The sequence below is a fragment of the Urocitellus parryii genome, chromosome 2, assembly GCF_045843805.1.
Source record: "Urocitellus parryii isolate mUroPar1 chromosome 2, mUroPar1.hap1, whole genome shotgun sequence".
Taxonomy (NCBI): Eukaryota; Metazoa; Chordata; class Mammalia; order Rodentia; family Sciuridae; genus Urocitellus; species Urocitellus parryii.
The window spans coordinates 161,810,333-161,825,914 of record NC_135532.1 but is presented as its reverse complement, the minus strand read 5'-3'; the positions used below and the strand labels follow the sequence as shown (position 1 = coordinate 161,825,914).

At 50.7% G+C, this 15,582-nt stretch overlaps 1 protein-coding gene across 4 annotated transcripts in view; it reads right to left on the bottom strand.

Moving 5' to 3' along the window:
- Boc (BOC cell adhesion associated, oncogene regulated) overlaps positions 1-15,582 on the bottom strand; it is a 77,874-nt gene that overhangs the window by 4,467 nt on the left and 57,825 nt on the right. For 3 of the 4 annotated variants that reach the window (XM_026394284.2, XM_026394289.2, XM_026394299.2), the window contains 11 exons: positions 13,656-13,802; positions 11,803-11,946; positions 9,966-10,259; positions 9,334-9,606; positions 7,668-7,975; positions 4,233-4,395; positions 3,720-3,830; positions 3,035-3,241; positions 2,588-2,769; positions 1,860-1,965; positions 1,397-1,519 (listed from right to left, as the gene is read on the bottom strand). In XM_026394284.2, coding sequence (XP_026250069.2) covers positions 1,397-1,519; positions 1,860-1,965; positions 2,588-2,769; positions 3,035-3,241; positions 3,720-3,830; positions 4,233-4,395; positions 7,668-7,975; positions 9,334-9,606; positions 9,966-10,259; positions 11,803-11,946; positions 13,656-13,802 — 2,058 coding nt within the window. The remainder of the gene's footprint in view (positions 1-1,396; positions 1,520-1,859; positions 1,966-2,587; positions 2,770-3,034; positions 3,242-3,719; positions 3,831-4,232; positions 4,396-7,667; positions 7,976-9,333; positions 9,607-9,965; positions 10,260-11,802; positions 11,947-13,655; positions 13,803-15,582) is intronic. The other variant, XM_026394307.2, reaches the window with a different exon arrangement.

Genomic DNA, 15,582 nt, shown 5'->3' with positions numbered 1-15,582 from the left:
TCCCACCATTTCCACCTATATCCTAAACCCTCCCATATCAATGTCCCCATGGGACCCCTGCCCCCAGGCAGTAGACTTTCCACTTGGGAATCAGATATTCAGTCAATCTTCAAGAGGTTTTGCGTTGTCCTATCTCATGAAAACTGTTTCTCTGTTTGAAATGACAATAAAGGGCAATAACACCTGAAGCTCTTTTAAGTTAAAACCTAGAAATTTACTTTTAGCTCTTTTCTGTCTCCTAGCCCAGCATGCAATCAGTCCTGGTCCTGCCCACATCTCCTCAGAAAAGTGGTCAAACGATTCTCATGTCCTTCATTTCTGGGCCCCAGTTCTCTCCCAGCTGTCTACCCCTTGCAGGGTTACTGGTGGCCCTTCTCAGCAAACAAATCCAACAACGACCCTCCCTCACTCCAGAGCCTCAAGAGGTTCCCATTGCCGACCAGGAGCTCAGCCTCAGGTCCTCAGGACCCGCTGCCTGCCATTGTCTCTGGCCTCTTCTCTGAGCTTCTCTCTCTCATCCTCCCACTGGACGCTGCAGCCATCTGTGATACTTTCAGGCTTGACCTATCCCCAGGCTACCCTCTCCTCATTTTAGCCCAGAAGACCAGCTTGAAGGCTTGGTGAGCCTCTGTTCTTTCTCTGGGGGCCTCTCTGTGCCACCTGATGCAGGATATGGGACTTTGCATGTATCTGCCACTCCTGTCCCTGAACCTGGGGGAAGAGGGCAGGAATGGACACTGCAGGTCCTCAGCAGGTATTTGAAAGCAATGCAAAGTAGGAAAAAGAATGTTGATGTCTCAAAGACTGAAAAAACATGTTTTTATCTCCATTTCTATTCGTTTGTGATCTTATCCTGATTATGTCTTTTGCAATATAACTGCTTAATCTCACCTTCAGTATTTAAAAAATGGAGATAGTGTTATATACCCACCTGACCAATGTGCAGATATTAACAAGTTGCTATTTGAATATGTTTGACATGTTTTATGGTGAGAAAGAACCCAGGCTGGTAGTTAGATGGACCTATTCCAGAGTCACTGACTGGCCACATGATCTTGGCCAATGTATGCAGTTTCCTGAGGCTCAGTTTCTTCCTCATCTCATGAGGTTTTAGTTTCTCAATTAAATAAATCAACCAATATAAATACCATATATCATGGCAGGAATCAAGTAATTATAAAAAAGTTCCCAACTTAACAATGAGTTTATGGATAATTCCAAAGTTCTCTGAAATCATCCTGAGGGTGATTCACTTATCCTTAACACGAGGCTCAAGCAGAAGGGTGAAAATAAGGAGTCTTCTTGAGAAAGAGACACCCAGCATGGTGCGGACAGTGACTGGGCCCTACCCTGCTGGAAGTAGCACAGAGGGAGAGGAGAACCCAAGGAGAATCACCTTTGGTCTCACAGATCATCACGTTGCTGAACTCACTCTCTCCGCCTTCATTGAAGCACTGCATCTTAATGTCGTAGGAGGTCTCTGGCTGCAGGTGGCTGATAGAGTGCCAGTACCTATCCCCTGGGAAAGACGGGGAGAAAATTGTGCAGGGTGAAGTAACTGAAAATCTGACTTTGCCCAGATCTCATGGTCGGACTCAAGGCTGAACGTCTGGGCTGGTGCCCCTGAGATGGTAGAGACACACAGGAGGGAATGTCCCAGGGGTCCGCCTGCATTCCCATTGTCTACTATCATTATGGGAAGGGATAATGATAACTGAACAGATCTGTGTGTATCCTGACTCTGTGGCATGGAGCACAGATGTTTTGTACTATGCCAGATCCAGGTTTTATGCTTTACCAGATGTCACCAACAACCAGACCCCTTGCCGGTAGACGAAACCACACCAAGTGCTTCTCACCTTCCACCATGTCCTTCTTGTAGTCACTGTCATTGTCACTGTCTGTGGGTCGATAGTAGATATAAAAGCCATGGATTGGGGTGTTGTTGTTACTTGCTGGGATATACTACAGGAAATGGAGAAGAGACATGTTGACAGTGGAGCAGAGACCTCGTCATCAGAGCAAAACGGCTGGGGTGTGGAAGTGCTACCCCAGTCTAGAGTGTGAACTGCACTGGGGGCCCCTGGCGAACATTCCTGATGCAGTCCCTGGGGTTCTCTGAAGAAGGCTGTGGAGATCACACATTATTTCATTTTGCCTAGAGGTCCCCAAGCTTCTGGAAACAGATTTCTTCAAAGACTTCAGTCCCTCCTGAGCCTCCCTGGGCAGACAAGGGTCATTATCTCTGGTTAAAAAGAGACCCTAATAATTGTGCTGGGGTTCTCTGTGGTGTCAGGAAAACGGCAGGAAGGAGGGTGGGTGGAACCAGCTTGGGGTATCTACTGGGTCAAGGCACCAGACCCAACAGGAGACCCCTAATAGCAGCTGCCAAGAGCCTCCCAAATTCTACCAATCAGGCTTTCTGGTGCACTGTGGGGGAGCCAGTTCTCAGGCACATAGATGGAGGGACATATAGGGGAGGTGTCTTAGATAGGGGCTCAGGCCGCAGAGGGACCATCTACCAAGTTCCTACCCGACAGTAGCTCTGCCCCTTCTTCCCATGGCTGTCCATGGCAAGGTCACTTACCATCCACTTGAGCATGATGGTGGTCTCATTGACAGCGTCCGTGAAGGTGATGTAAGGACCTGCCACTGGCCTCTCATACACGCGGCCACCATAGCCTGACACCACGTAGGGCCGGGAGGGGGCACTGGGCTCGCTCTCCCCCAGCATGTTCAGAGCTCGGACTCGGAACTTGTAAGAGGTGCCTGGTGAGAGAGACCCATGGGGACTCAGGAAAGGCCTTTTCATTCCCCCACAGCCCAACAGGGCCCAGCCTCGAGGGATGTTTTGGGCAGCCCACCCCAAGAGCAAGTCCCCAAAGGACTCACAAGAATGCCCATCCTCGTCAGAGAGGAATCACACAGGACTGGTGGCTGGAGGACGGAGCAGCGAGCCTCCCGGGCTCATTTTCTTCTTCAGTGTGGCCCAGGGCAGCCCAGGGATTGGGCAGGAGAGTGTCCAGGCCCCTACCTTTCTCTAGGCCTGTGATTTCCACCGAGAGCCGTGAGGGAGGGATGGCATTAGTGGCCAGGATCCAGTCTCCCACTTTCTTTAGCTTCTTGTACTCCACACGGAAGGACTGGATCGGGAAGCCACCATTCCCACGGGGAATCCAGGTCACATACACAGAGGTCTCAGAGGCCATGGAGATAGTGGGCCTGTCTGGAGCTTCTGGGGCTATGAAGATCATGCCCAGGGAGGGAGACAGGGAGGAAGGAAAAGGAGGGGGACACTGTGAGACGACCCTGTTTTCTGATTGGACTGGCCTGCCCCAACAGGGTCTGCACCTCCCCTCAGCACTCCACCCACCATCAGGTCCTCCAGCGCAGGAGAAGCCTCACACCAAGACCCCTTCAGCTACTCATGCCAGAGTGCGAAGGGCCAAGGGCCAGTTACTGTCCTCCGCACCCCCCCATCCCCCGCTGCTCTCTGGACCCACAGAGTAATTGTGACTCCAGCTTTTAATTTGAAAAGCTTCAATCTGTATTTTCTCATTATGGTCAGTGGGGGAAATGCCAAGAAAATGTCTTAAAGACTTCTGGATCTTCAGAACCAAAACCTCATTCGACCTGCAGCAACAGGCACAACAGGGTGGTCCAGTTTTCACTACTCCTCACCCCTCCCCACCCGCTGATCCCAACTGCTGGGGGCTTACGGGAAAGGCGGCCATGATCTGGCTGGCTGCTGCTCTGGGGGCCGGCTCCAGGGTCATCTCTCTGGATCTGTTGCTCCTTACTGGCTATGATCTCAGGTTTGGGACGCCGCCCTGGGTGGAAATAGGTTGAGATCAGCAAGGGGCACAGCAGGCATTAGATCTTCCCACAGAGTCCTTTTTGTCTGAGACTCTGAAAAGGACTGCGACAAGGTGAGGCAAGTAAGAACACAGGATGCTGACAGTGAGGTCAGATGGCAGTGCTGCCCGATACTGTCATGGTGTACCACCAACTCCATGACAAAGAGGGCCAAGAGATGCCAAAGAGGCCAGCTGGTCATTCTGATGAGGCGAGAAACCTCAGTCTGGGCACCCAAGCCACAGGGAGACAGCAGTGGAGAAGGAGGACAGTGCACTCAGGGACTGGGTGGGGCAAGGTGGGCAGGATTTCCCACCCAGGCCTGGAACAACCTGCTTGGCTGTGGAAACCCCAAGCTGTGCCCATGTTGACCTTACCAGTTCGGAAGGTGACCATTGCCGTCTGGCCCTCGCCAGCACAGTTGTAAGCTGCCATCTCCACTTCGTACAAGCTCCCTGGGTCGAGCCTGGTGAGGGTCAGGTGGTGCTGGCTGGCTGGAATGCCAGCGATGGTCCAGTCATCAGAGGAGTTGGTGACCTGCTGGTGAAGGTGGTTGGTGTAAGGACCGGCATCTCCCCCTGGTGCTACAGGTGGCTGTGTCTTGTAAGCACAGTAGAACTAACAGGTGTAGGTCAGGTGGAGAGGATGGAGAACCAATTTAGGAGCAGGTGGCACTGCAGAGCTCAGACTGGCCATCAACCTCACTGGGGTGCTCAGGTTGGGCTTCCTGGTCTCCCCATCTAATGATACCATCAAGAGAAGCTCAGTGCGGCAGATCTGGAGGCTGTACTGAAACTATGGAGGGTTCTTCCAAAGACCTCCCAGCTATACTTCCCATACCCTCATGGCTGACTCTCCCTTGCTGTGTCTGAACCAAACCTCCCTCCTCCAGTCTCTACTTTAGTGAGACAGTGGTGAGAAAAATGACAAGAGCAGTGGCAGTGGTCGAGACAGCAGCATGTCCTGGGCACTCACTATGTGCAAAGCACAGACTTAGGGGTTATACACACTACCTCATCTGCCCTCACAAGGCCCAAGTGATGGCATTGACACTGCTCCCAGTCACAAGAGGAAAGACCAAGCTCAAAGAGGAGTGATTTGCTCAAGGCTGCATAGCTGGGGGAGCACAGAAATCCTGATCTGACTCCAAACCGTAACCCATACAGTGACCTGTCCTAGAATGAGGAGCCTGGGAGCACAGAGCCCTGAGTTCAAGTCCGGATTGCGTAACTCTGAGCAAGTTCCCTGGCTCTCTGAGCTCTAAACCTTCGACTTCTAAAATGAGGCAAAGAAAATCTCTCAGGTGACTCTGACGATGACTTACGTAAAGCTCCTAGCATTGAGCCTGACACTGAGCCTCCCAGCAAGTGTGGGCCCCCGCCCCTCCCCACATCTTTGGCCAGGTGAGGGTTCTAACATTATAATCTTTTCCTCTCCTCAGTCCTTGCTTAGAATGTAAAAGCTACAGATAAATTGCAAATATTATCCGTGAATTTTTAGTGACTAACTCTCTAAAGAAAAAAATAAGAGGGTTCCAGGCCCCCAACAGCTGACTATGAGAAACTACTTCATGTCATCTGCCAACTTTAAGGACAAGCACTTAAGGGCCAGTTTTGCATCTCTGTTGGAACCTGAAGTCGAGGTTTGCTGAAGGCAGAGAACAGCTGGTGAGGAAAACTCCTATTCCCAAGCAGAATATTCCAAAGCTGAACAAAACCAACCATTCAAGGGACAGGGATGGTCTAGGCTCATTAGTGTCAGGCTTCCAGGATTCGTTCCAAAGGGAGAAGATTTTACAAACTGAGAATCCCCAGTGATGCTGGAAACCCAAACACAGTAGCCCGGGGTCTGCAGATGTACCAGGAAGGAAAACTTGCTTTGTGCAAGTGAAAAAGTGAAACTTAGCTGAATGATTCCCAGTCCCCCGCAAGAGCCGGGACAAGAAAACCATAACTTAAACTCTGACTTTTGATTTCAAATTTCTTTCTTGAGTGACGATGTTTAAGATATGCGAGTTCCACAAGCAGGATTGGCTTTCAAGGCATAATTTCTGCCTTGGCAACGTCCACCTAACAGCTCCAAGCGCCCCACAGGCCAGAGCCTAATAGAAGCCAGGCCCAGCAGGAGCCCTGTCCGGACTCTCGCTTCCCTGCCTCCCCCACTCTCCCCTGCCCTCCCGGCGCTGGCCTTGCACTTCCACTGGGCATAGAAATGAAAATAAGAAATGCTAGGGTAATTAGTCACTGTCACACACACTGAGAGGGTGAATGCGGCCTCGGCCTGGCATTTCCGGATCACCACGGCTCGGCCTTTGCCAGCCTGCCTCTTGTGGGAGGCAGTTTCGTGGCCACCTATTGGCCTGAAAAATATTATTCTTGCTCTCATGCTGGTTTTTGTCTCTTGGGGGCCGTGGGCATTTGGCCTGCCCTGATCTGTGTCTACAACTCAGATGGAGGTGTCCAGTTACAGGGGGAAGTGAGGATGGAGACCAGCCCTGCCCTGGAACATGTGCCGAACAAGGCTGCTTCTTGTTCCAAGCTCATTCACCCCCCCCCCTTTGCTGGCTGAGGGTTGATGAGGGTCCGCCCCGCCCAGACCCCTGCACAGGAGGCAGCACAGGGACAACAGGGGCCCCTAGGCCATATGAGGGTTTCTGACCCCTGTCTCTGTGGACGTAAAGCTGCTAGCATTGAGCCTGACGCTGAGCCTCCCAGCAAGTGTGGGCCCCCGCCCCTCCCCAGGTCTTCCAGGAGAGAACGTGAAGGAAAAGAAAAGGACAAACTGCAAGGGCCAGTGGGGTTCACAGCAGGGAAATGGCTTCTGGAGGGTCACTGCCTTCTGCCATGCAGGGTGGAGTTTATTTTCTTGTTTGTTTTTTGAAAAGAAAAAAGTGGACTGAGACCTTCAGTTCCACGTTATGGATTCCTATGTTTTCTACCAAGTGCACACGGCACTTTTATAAGTAAACACAACATACATGTATAATAAAATTCAGCAGTTATGATAATGCCAATAAAAACTTTAAAAAATCTGTTTAAGAACAATCAATTTCTATCACATGGACTTAGAAAAATCACACATACATGGGGTGAACAGAAACATCTCCGGGATGTTTTCTTATAGGGCACCGCATGTCCTCTTCCCTGCATAGCCATTAAGTGTGGCAGCCTGTCCTGCCTCGCAGGACAGCATCCAGGAGCATGGGGTTGGCCCAGTTCTGTCACGCAGCCTGTCACAGACCGAGACTCCCTCCCTGACAGCTCCCCAGCATCCCCCAGACAGACTTCCTCTGTCCAGGAGAAATGGCTGAAGTCTGAACAACACCATGTGCTTGGAGCTCAAATGCCTGTTTGTCAGCCAGAGCCACGATGAATTCTGAGAACTGAGGGGTGTTTTCCAGCCCAGAGAAAATACCAGTTCGCAAATATTTGTTTTCCTGGCTTTAGAGCTAGCTTGCCATGCTAGAGTTCCTGCAGGTATGTGCCTAGCGGAGCTTACTTTGGTTAAAAAACAAAACAAAATCAATAGCAAATGACAGAGGAAGGAGGGGAGGTTGGTGATGGTAACTAGGAGCCTGCTAACTGTCACCTCCAGGACTAGAAGCTGGCATTAGTTTCTGGGAAATAAACACAGAGCTCAGACAGAAGGGCCTACGCATGGCCCTTCCTGGGCATCTCAGGGTGCCACCTGCCCGTATCACTGCCAGCTCTCTTGGCAGCAGAAGGGATGGGCAAACGAGGAGACAGAGGACATGATCAACAGTGGGGAGTAGGGGACCCAGGGGAGACGGAGGCAGGAGGCCAGGGACATACCTTGCGGTGTTTCACCACATAGTAGAGGATGGGTGCCCGGCTGCTGCCCTCGTGCCGAGGCCGCCACACCAGCTCGTATGAGTCTGTCTTGGAGGTCCGGGGCGAGCTCAGGATGATGGGGGCCTCGGCAGGAACCACTGACCCCTTCTCTCCTGGGCACTGCAGAGAAGCAGGCTGCACTGATGTTGGGGGTTTGAGGAGACCCGGTAGTCCCCTCAGCATCTGGTCAGGGCTGCCAGGTCTGGAGGGTAGTGCAGGGGGTGTGGCAGTGGCTGGTTTATCATCCTTCCAGGGTCTCAGGGTCGTGCCTGGGGACCAAGCAGGAAAGAGGCACAAAGAGAGAGACAGTGTGTGTGTTAGTGCCTCTGGTTACCTTCCAGGGAGAAAACTGAGAACAAAGTCAGAAAGAAGACTTGAGACCACCATCAGCCCACTATGTGACATACAGACAGGCTCTGTGGAAGAGAGGGCCAGTGTCCCTGCCCTGCCATGTCCCACTACCTGGCCAAGGCTTCTTGCTGCAGCTTGGGGCTACAGACAAGCATCTCTGCAACCTGCTGACTCCCAGTGTCCTCAGGAGGTGCGTCTTGAGAGAACAATCTCAATTTGCTCCTGAGACATGGAAACCCTGCACCTTCCTTCTCTGGTCTAGCTGTGTGTGTGTGTGTGTGTGTGTGTGTGTGTGTGTGTGTGTGTGTTTCTGGTGATGGAACTCAGGGCTTCATACTTGACAGGCAAGTGCTCTACCACTGAGCTACACCCCCAACCCTTCACCATAGGATCCTAACACCAACACAGAGTGGGCCATTTCTTTCTCCACTGAGGTGACCTGGAGACTAGAGACATGAAGGAAAAGGAATGCCCTCTGAGAATCTGGGAGCCATGAGCCACAACAATTCCTTCCAGAAACTTCCATAGACTCTGCCAGCACCAGCCTTCATCCCACCTGATCTTTACCACCGTGGGAAAGTGTCACTTGATAATGTTCACAAAGTATTGTTTTATTTATTTATTTTTATTTAACTTTTTTTAAATTTTAGTGCATTATAGTATATGTAATATATATACATAATAGTGAGATTCATTTTTTTCCATTTCAGTCTCCAGTAACATCTTCTTTCCTCTTCTCCTCCCTTTTCTGATCCTTCCTCTACTCTATTGGCCTTTCTTTTATTTATTTATTTACTGGTGCATTATAGTTATGTATAAAATTAGAATGGAATGTGATACATTCATACACAGATATAGCAAAGTTTGGTCAGTTTTATTTTGTTTTTTAAACGGTTTCCTTGGTAGGTTTCATCTCTTTCATAGAAATGTTTTTGAAGGTGCGTGTTTGTCATGTTGCTCTGAGTCCCCCACGTTATCTAGCCAGTGCTGACATAGAAACTGCCCAGCCCCTGGAGTCAACAGTTGGTAGGAATGAAGCTGAGGAGAGACCTGCTTTTCTTTATTCTAAACGTATTTCCATGGAACCTTAAGATCCCACAGATTCTGCAAGCTGATAAATGCACTTTGACTTATTAATAAGTTAAAGTAAATTTGAATTGACAGCTGAAAGCCTTCTTCATTTAGTTCAAATACTGGCTTTCTAAGTTGGACTTCATTTGAGAAAATGGTTGTGAGTGCGTTTAGCTGGAATCTCAGAGCCTTGGGTTGCACTCACCTGGCCTGGAGGTCCTCAGCTGGACCACGGCATGGGCACTCCCAACTTCATTCTCAGCCATGCACTGGTAGACACCTTCGTCCTCAGGCCCCACGCTGACCACACGCAGGGCCTTGCGGGACAACCGGAGGCGCTGGCTGGAGGTGAGGGGGACGGCGTTCCTCAGCCACAGCACGGAGGGCGGGGGATTCCCGCGCACCTCACAGGTGAGCTTAGCACTCTGGCCCCATGGGATGACCAGCTGGGACAGCTCCACAGTGACCTCAGGTGGTTCTGCAGGAAAATAAAAGCAGGTGTGGGTAGGGTTGCATCTTCTTTAGGGCCAGACAGCCTGGAAGAGGATGTGGCCGAGGGGCTGCCTTCTTCCCCAGGACTTTGATTTTTTCCTAATGGGTAGGAGTAAAGGGAAGGAAAGATCCACTTCTCCTCCATCAAGTCACAACAGGAAAGGGACTAAAGAAGGCCCAGATCAGTGGGCCCTTGCCCCAGCATGGAGAATCTCCAGCTGTGGTACACCTCCACCACTCACTCAGCTGTGGCCTTTCAAAGACTAACTCTCTGACCTGGAGTCATCTGCTTCTAGAAAGGCCACACAGACCAGAGAGAAGGTCAAGGGCTAATGAGGCACTTACCAAATACCTGGACATTGTAGAGAATGACGGCTGTGCCCGGCTCCCCCACCCCATTGCTGGCCATGCAGCGGTAGGTGCCCGAGTCCTCCTCACTGGTGGTGTCGATGAGCAGGTTGCCCAGCAGGAAGCGCGTCTTGTTGTAACCAGCGACACTAGACCCGTCCTTGGCCCAGGTGACTCGAGGGGGTGGGATCCCGCTAGCCACACACTCCAGGATGAGGCTCTGGCCTTTAGTGACAATGACAGTCTGGGCCTCCAGGGGGTAGATAATGCGGGCAGCCTCAGCAGTGGAGCCTGCAGAGGAAAGGAGGGGAAGAACGCAGAATGTGTGGGACTTGCACTTGCTGCAGATAGTCACCTCCAGCCTGCCTCGGGGGTGGGGGGGGGACCTGGCCCCAGGAGAGCCCCGGGGAGCATGGATTTGGATCAAATAGCCCTTCAGAGGCTTATGACCTATGACCTACCTATGTAAAGCAGGGCAGACTATGTAATTCCTTATCAGAAATAAGGATTTCCTTCTGCAGAGAACACAACTGATGTGGTAACACTAGGTGTTGACAAAGATAGACGAAGGCATGGAGAGTGAAATGATTTAAATACTGGGAGAAATTTTTCCTGCTTGACCTCGGTCAGCACACCCTGGGTCTCTTCCCCAAGTGCCCTTGCAGTGTGAGCATCCCACAGAGCCCAAGGGGACCTACTGTTTAAGAATACATATTTTTCATATAGCAAGGTCCCCAAGTGCAAATCAACGACTTTGTCCAGTGCTCAGTGAAGAAGCAGCGATGTTTTTCAGTACCTGGGGAGAAGCTGCACAGAACTTACTGGAAGGTGTGTTGCTTTCCAATGCCCTGCCTTCCTGGGGGACCTGGAGCTTATGGACTCTGTGATTTTGCTTTATTGTCAATCAGGGGCAGATCTAGGTTTCAGAAACCTAAAACTTCTGCAGTTTGGGAGACCCTTTTAAAGAAAAACAATATAAAATTACAGATAAAAAATTAGGATAAAATGTAGCTTCAATAGCTTCAGGGAAAATCCTTCTCAGGTGCTGACTCTATGGACTAGCTCTAGCTGGGCGTGGTGGAGCACACCAGTAATCCAAGTGGCTTGGGAGGCTGAAGCAGGAGGATGGAGAGTTCAAAGCCTGCCTCAGCAACTGAAGGAAAGCAACTCAGCGAGACCCTGTCTCTGAATAAAATATAAAAAAGGGCTGGGGATGTGGCTCAGTGGTTAAGTGCCCCTGGGTTCAATCCCTGGTACCCCCCCCAAAAAAAAGCTACCTCCATGTGTGATGTCACTTCACTGAGTTTCTGAAACCCTAGAGAAACAGAACAGAAGAGGTAGCTGTTTTCTCACTTTAATGGAGGTACTGGGAAGACGGAGGTGCTGGGCACAACCCAGCATTGCAGAGCAGAAGGACAGGACTGGGAGAACACTAGGTGGGCAAAGCTGGTGTGCAAATACTGTGTCAGCTGCTGAGCATCACCACCTTCCTGGCACACACATCCTAGTTGATCCCACTTGTGCAGCGACAGTGAAGGAAACTTGTCAATAGGTTGGAGGAAGAGATGTCCCCCACAATGTTCCAATGTGACCAACAAGCCCTCCACCTACCTGAGCAAGGGCCCTGGGTAGGGAGGGAAAGGCACTGGCCAGAGACAAAAGGACCCTCATTGAGTGCTGGGTGTCCCTCTGGCCTTGCGGCTACCCCTCCACCCACAAGCACACAAAACTGGAGCTTGACTGTGATGTCCCCAATTTCCGACATCCCTTCCCAGCTTTGCCGGTCCCTCCATCAGTGATACTCCCCACCCCAGTAGGTGAGCCTGGCCCTTACGGCGCACACGCAGCCTGTCGCTGGAGCCAGAGGTTTTCACTTCCTGGGTCACGGGGTTGTAGGCAGCGCACTTGTACATGCCCTCGTCCTCCTGGCTGGCGTTGACAATCTGGAGGTTCCCTGATGGCATGATCAGGTAGTTGTCTGTAGAAATGGCAAGGGAAGGGGGAGATGGGATGAGTTTGGGCCCAGAAGGCGACAATCTGCAGCTCCCGAAGAGTAAGGAGTACAGGGTGGAGGACACAAGACCAAGCCTAAGATGCATGCACCATAAGACGTTGCACCAAGAGGGACAGAAGTGCCAGGGTGAGAAGCTCACTGACCAGCTAATGGCTGGCTGGCTGCCTTCCAGTTAGGGAGCATCTGTGGAAGAGTGTTCAAGGGAGCTGGGGGAGGGTAGGAAGAATACAGGGGTCAGACCCGGGGCTCAAGCTTTGATCTGCTGGATACTAACCATGTGATCTTGAACAAGTTAATCACCCTCTTGGATCCTGTTTGCTCTTTTGTAAAAAGGCTTAATGCACACACCTCACAGCCACTGTTAAGAATTAAAGGGCCCATCCTGTGCACATGGGAGAGACATGGTAATTTCTGCAAGCCACCAAGGAGGAGGGAATTGACTTTGGAACTTCGCAGGAGTCTCTGTCATTGTCACTGCTCTGAGCTACCTCACTATTGAATTTCTGCTGTTGGAGAGGAATATGCAAACTCTCAACCACTGCCCTCCCCATTGCTGCACATTGCTAGTTTTTCAGGCTTTGTCTGCTCCTGTTCCAGGGGTGCCATGGGGTGGGCCTGGGCATGTGTTCAGGTTCTTTAGGCAGGAGACAGATTCACAGCTTCTAGTCAGCTCAGCAACTGGGTGGCATTCATCTTCCTGGCAGGCAGAGCACTGGCCATCATCTCTGATCTTTGTCTTGGTGGCCTCTCTGGGGAGTCATGGTGTCACCAAGCCTGGTGCCTGCCTGCTGCTGGGCCACCCAGGTGTGAGCTTAGGCAAGTGCCAGATGGAGTGGCACCTCCCCTAGGGACTGTTGCCAAGCCTCAGCTGGGGACTTAGGGATTAATACTCTTCTCCTCTCAGTCTCCAGTTACTTGTAAGTAGTAGGATTAGGGTTTCTAACCTATTTCAAAAATAGCTTTCTACGTTTTCTATAATGAACATATATTCCTTTTATAACCAGAGCACTATAAAAGGTGCATACTTTGAGCAGGGTCACATCAGGTGGGGTTGACCTGGCCTCCAGGGCAGGGTTGTTGTAGGAAGAAATGACCTTGTCTCGCCTCTCTGCTGGCACTTTCTGAGCATCTTGTCTATTAGGGTTTATGAGGATGAACTGTGTGGCCCTCATCACTGCATGGGTGTTCAATGTGGACCAAAGGGTTGCCTGCCCTGGACCTGCTGTCACGCCCACTGTGGCCTGAGGTGTGGCTGCCAGGACAGCACAGTACTGGGTAAATGGGAGAGGAATGTCCATTCCACTGAGGAGGTTGCTATATGGGAACACTCAGTTTGTTAGGTGGCCTTTCTGTGTGTGTCCGGTGGCAAGGGGCTCACACAGCAGGCGTCTGGAACAATGTGCTAAGCGTCCTGATCAAATGACAGCAGCTCAGCAAAATCTTCCAGGACCTCAAAGGATGAAGAAATTCTCCATGACAGGAAGAGGCCTTCCATAAGGAAAGCCACCCCTGTGGGGCCCCACAGGGCTAAACGTCATGACAGAAGACAGCTGGTCAGCCTGGTCATGGGCCTTGGGAGGTGGCAGCAGCTGACACAGTTTGGTTGGGTAGGGAGGGTTCTGAGGAGGACAGATCTCCTGGCCTTGCCTCTGAGCTCTGGCTCATTTGCTCACCTCTGGAGGCCTCTAGCCACTCTTGCTTGACACTGTACCGGACCTGGGCTTTTGGGTGGCTCTCAGGCAGGTGGCAGGCAATGACTGCGGTGTTCCCCTCGTCCACTTCAATCACATGCTGCACATCTAACTTGAAGTCCTGGAGATCTGTGGAGAGAAGGGAAGGTGCTGGTTAGACCTCAACAGAGGAAAACGATAGGGTGGCTGGCGTTAGTCACAAACAACAGTGCAGAACTGGACGCTGGGTCTTGGGGGCAGGGTGCTGAATCCTTTCTGAGCATCTTGTCTATCGGGGGTTATAAGGATGGACGGTGTGGTCCTCATCACAATGGGTGTTCAACTTGGTACACATATAAGACATGAGCTGGGGAAGTACAAGGAATTATATCAGGAAGTGTCTCCAACAGACCGGGCTCTTCTGTGACACTGGGACTTGGTGGTGAGTTGGCCCTGTTCTTCTGCACTAGACATGGGTCATAGTCAAGGCATAAATAAATGTCTGAGCACAGCTGTCAGGAGGCTCAGCCAACGGCGATGGAAGAACATGATGAAAGAGAATGTTGAAGCCTTTTCTCCAGTTCAGTCGAGAGCAGCTTCCCAGGTTCTTCCTCTTAGATATCCACAGTGAAGAGCGACAGGCCCAAGATTTCCACTTGACCGCCAACCATGGTTACAGACAGAAGGCCGATTCCTGCTCCCAGGAGCTACACTCCATGTCATGACTAATTCTTCCTAGGGCTGGGGCTAGGACTCTGTGGATGCCCTAGGGTTCCCCTCGGCAAAAAAGGGATCTCCCAGGACAATAGGCAACACCCCAGCATGGTTTAAAGGCAGTGGCATGTGGGGGAACCCAGGGTCCTGACAGGAGGCTGCTGTCTCTGGCAGCTCCATGGCCATCTCTTCTGTCTTGGCTCTGTGGGAGGAAGACTAAGAGCTAAACTGGGAAAGGATGGAGATTCATCTGGAATAAGGGCAGGATGTTTCCCAAACAATCCGAGAGTCCAAAAACAGATCTCTCTTTGTATGAGCCAAATGACTGATGTTGCTGGACAAAACAGGGGCCATTTGTACAACAAAACCACACTCCAAATTGGAAATTTGGTTTTCAGGAATGGAGCTGAATTTGTTTTAAAAGAAGAAACAAAACTAATGGAGTATAAAGTAGGAGAGATGAAAATCGTTTATCTAGACTTTCTTCATCATGGTCCTCAGAGAGCCCTGGAAGTATCTCTCAGAATGCTGACCACACCAAATTCTGCTCAGCCTGGAGGACTGATAGCATCAGCATCAGGGCTTACTGCAATTTCACTGCAAGATTCCACCTGCCTGTTTGTTGTTTCCGCCAGAGACCAGGAAAAGGCAACAGGAGCAGGCGGGAATTGGATTTCTCACAGAAGATAATTACCAAAAACAAACAACTGTCACTACAGGTGAGCTGTGTTCAAGGTATTCAGTGAGGTTAAAGAGGCTTGTGACTTGATGGAACTTTCCAGAAGCTCTCAGTCAAGCCAAGCCAGCACAGGATAGAGCCTCCTTTTTCTCTGAAAGGATCATTGTCATTTTGATTACAATGTTGACTGTGAACTCCTTAGGGGCTGGGGACCAAACCTTGTTCACATTTGTGTCTTCTAAGCCTGAAACTCAGCATGATCCAAGTAGACAATAAATGTTCACACTTGGAGACCGAGCCCCACCAGTTAGGTACGAGATGCCCATTTATGCATCCTATGAATCCAAATTTCCTATTTGAGTTTGGTCTATGTCATGAGCTCAAGGATGAAAGCTAGTACAACAAATACAAATGTTTCAGGAACAGTTTATCAAAGTGTGGCCAATAGAAGCTATTTTGAAAACAGAATGTTTCTTGAGAGGTCACTCCTACAGTCACAGGAAAGAGGTGAAATTGTATACCAAGAATATGTGCCAT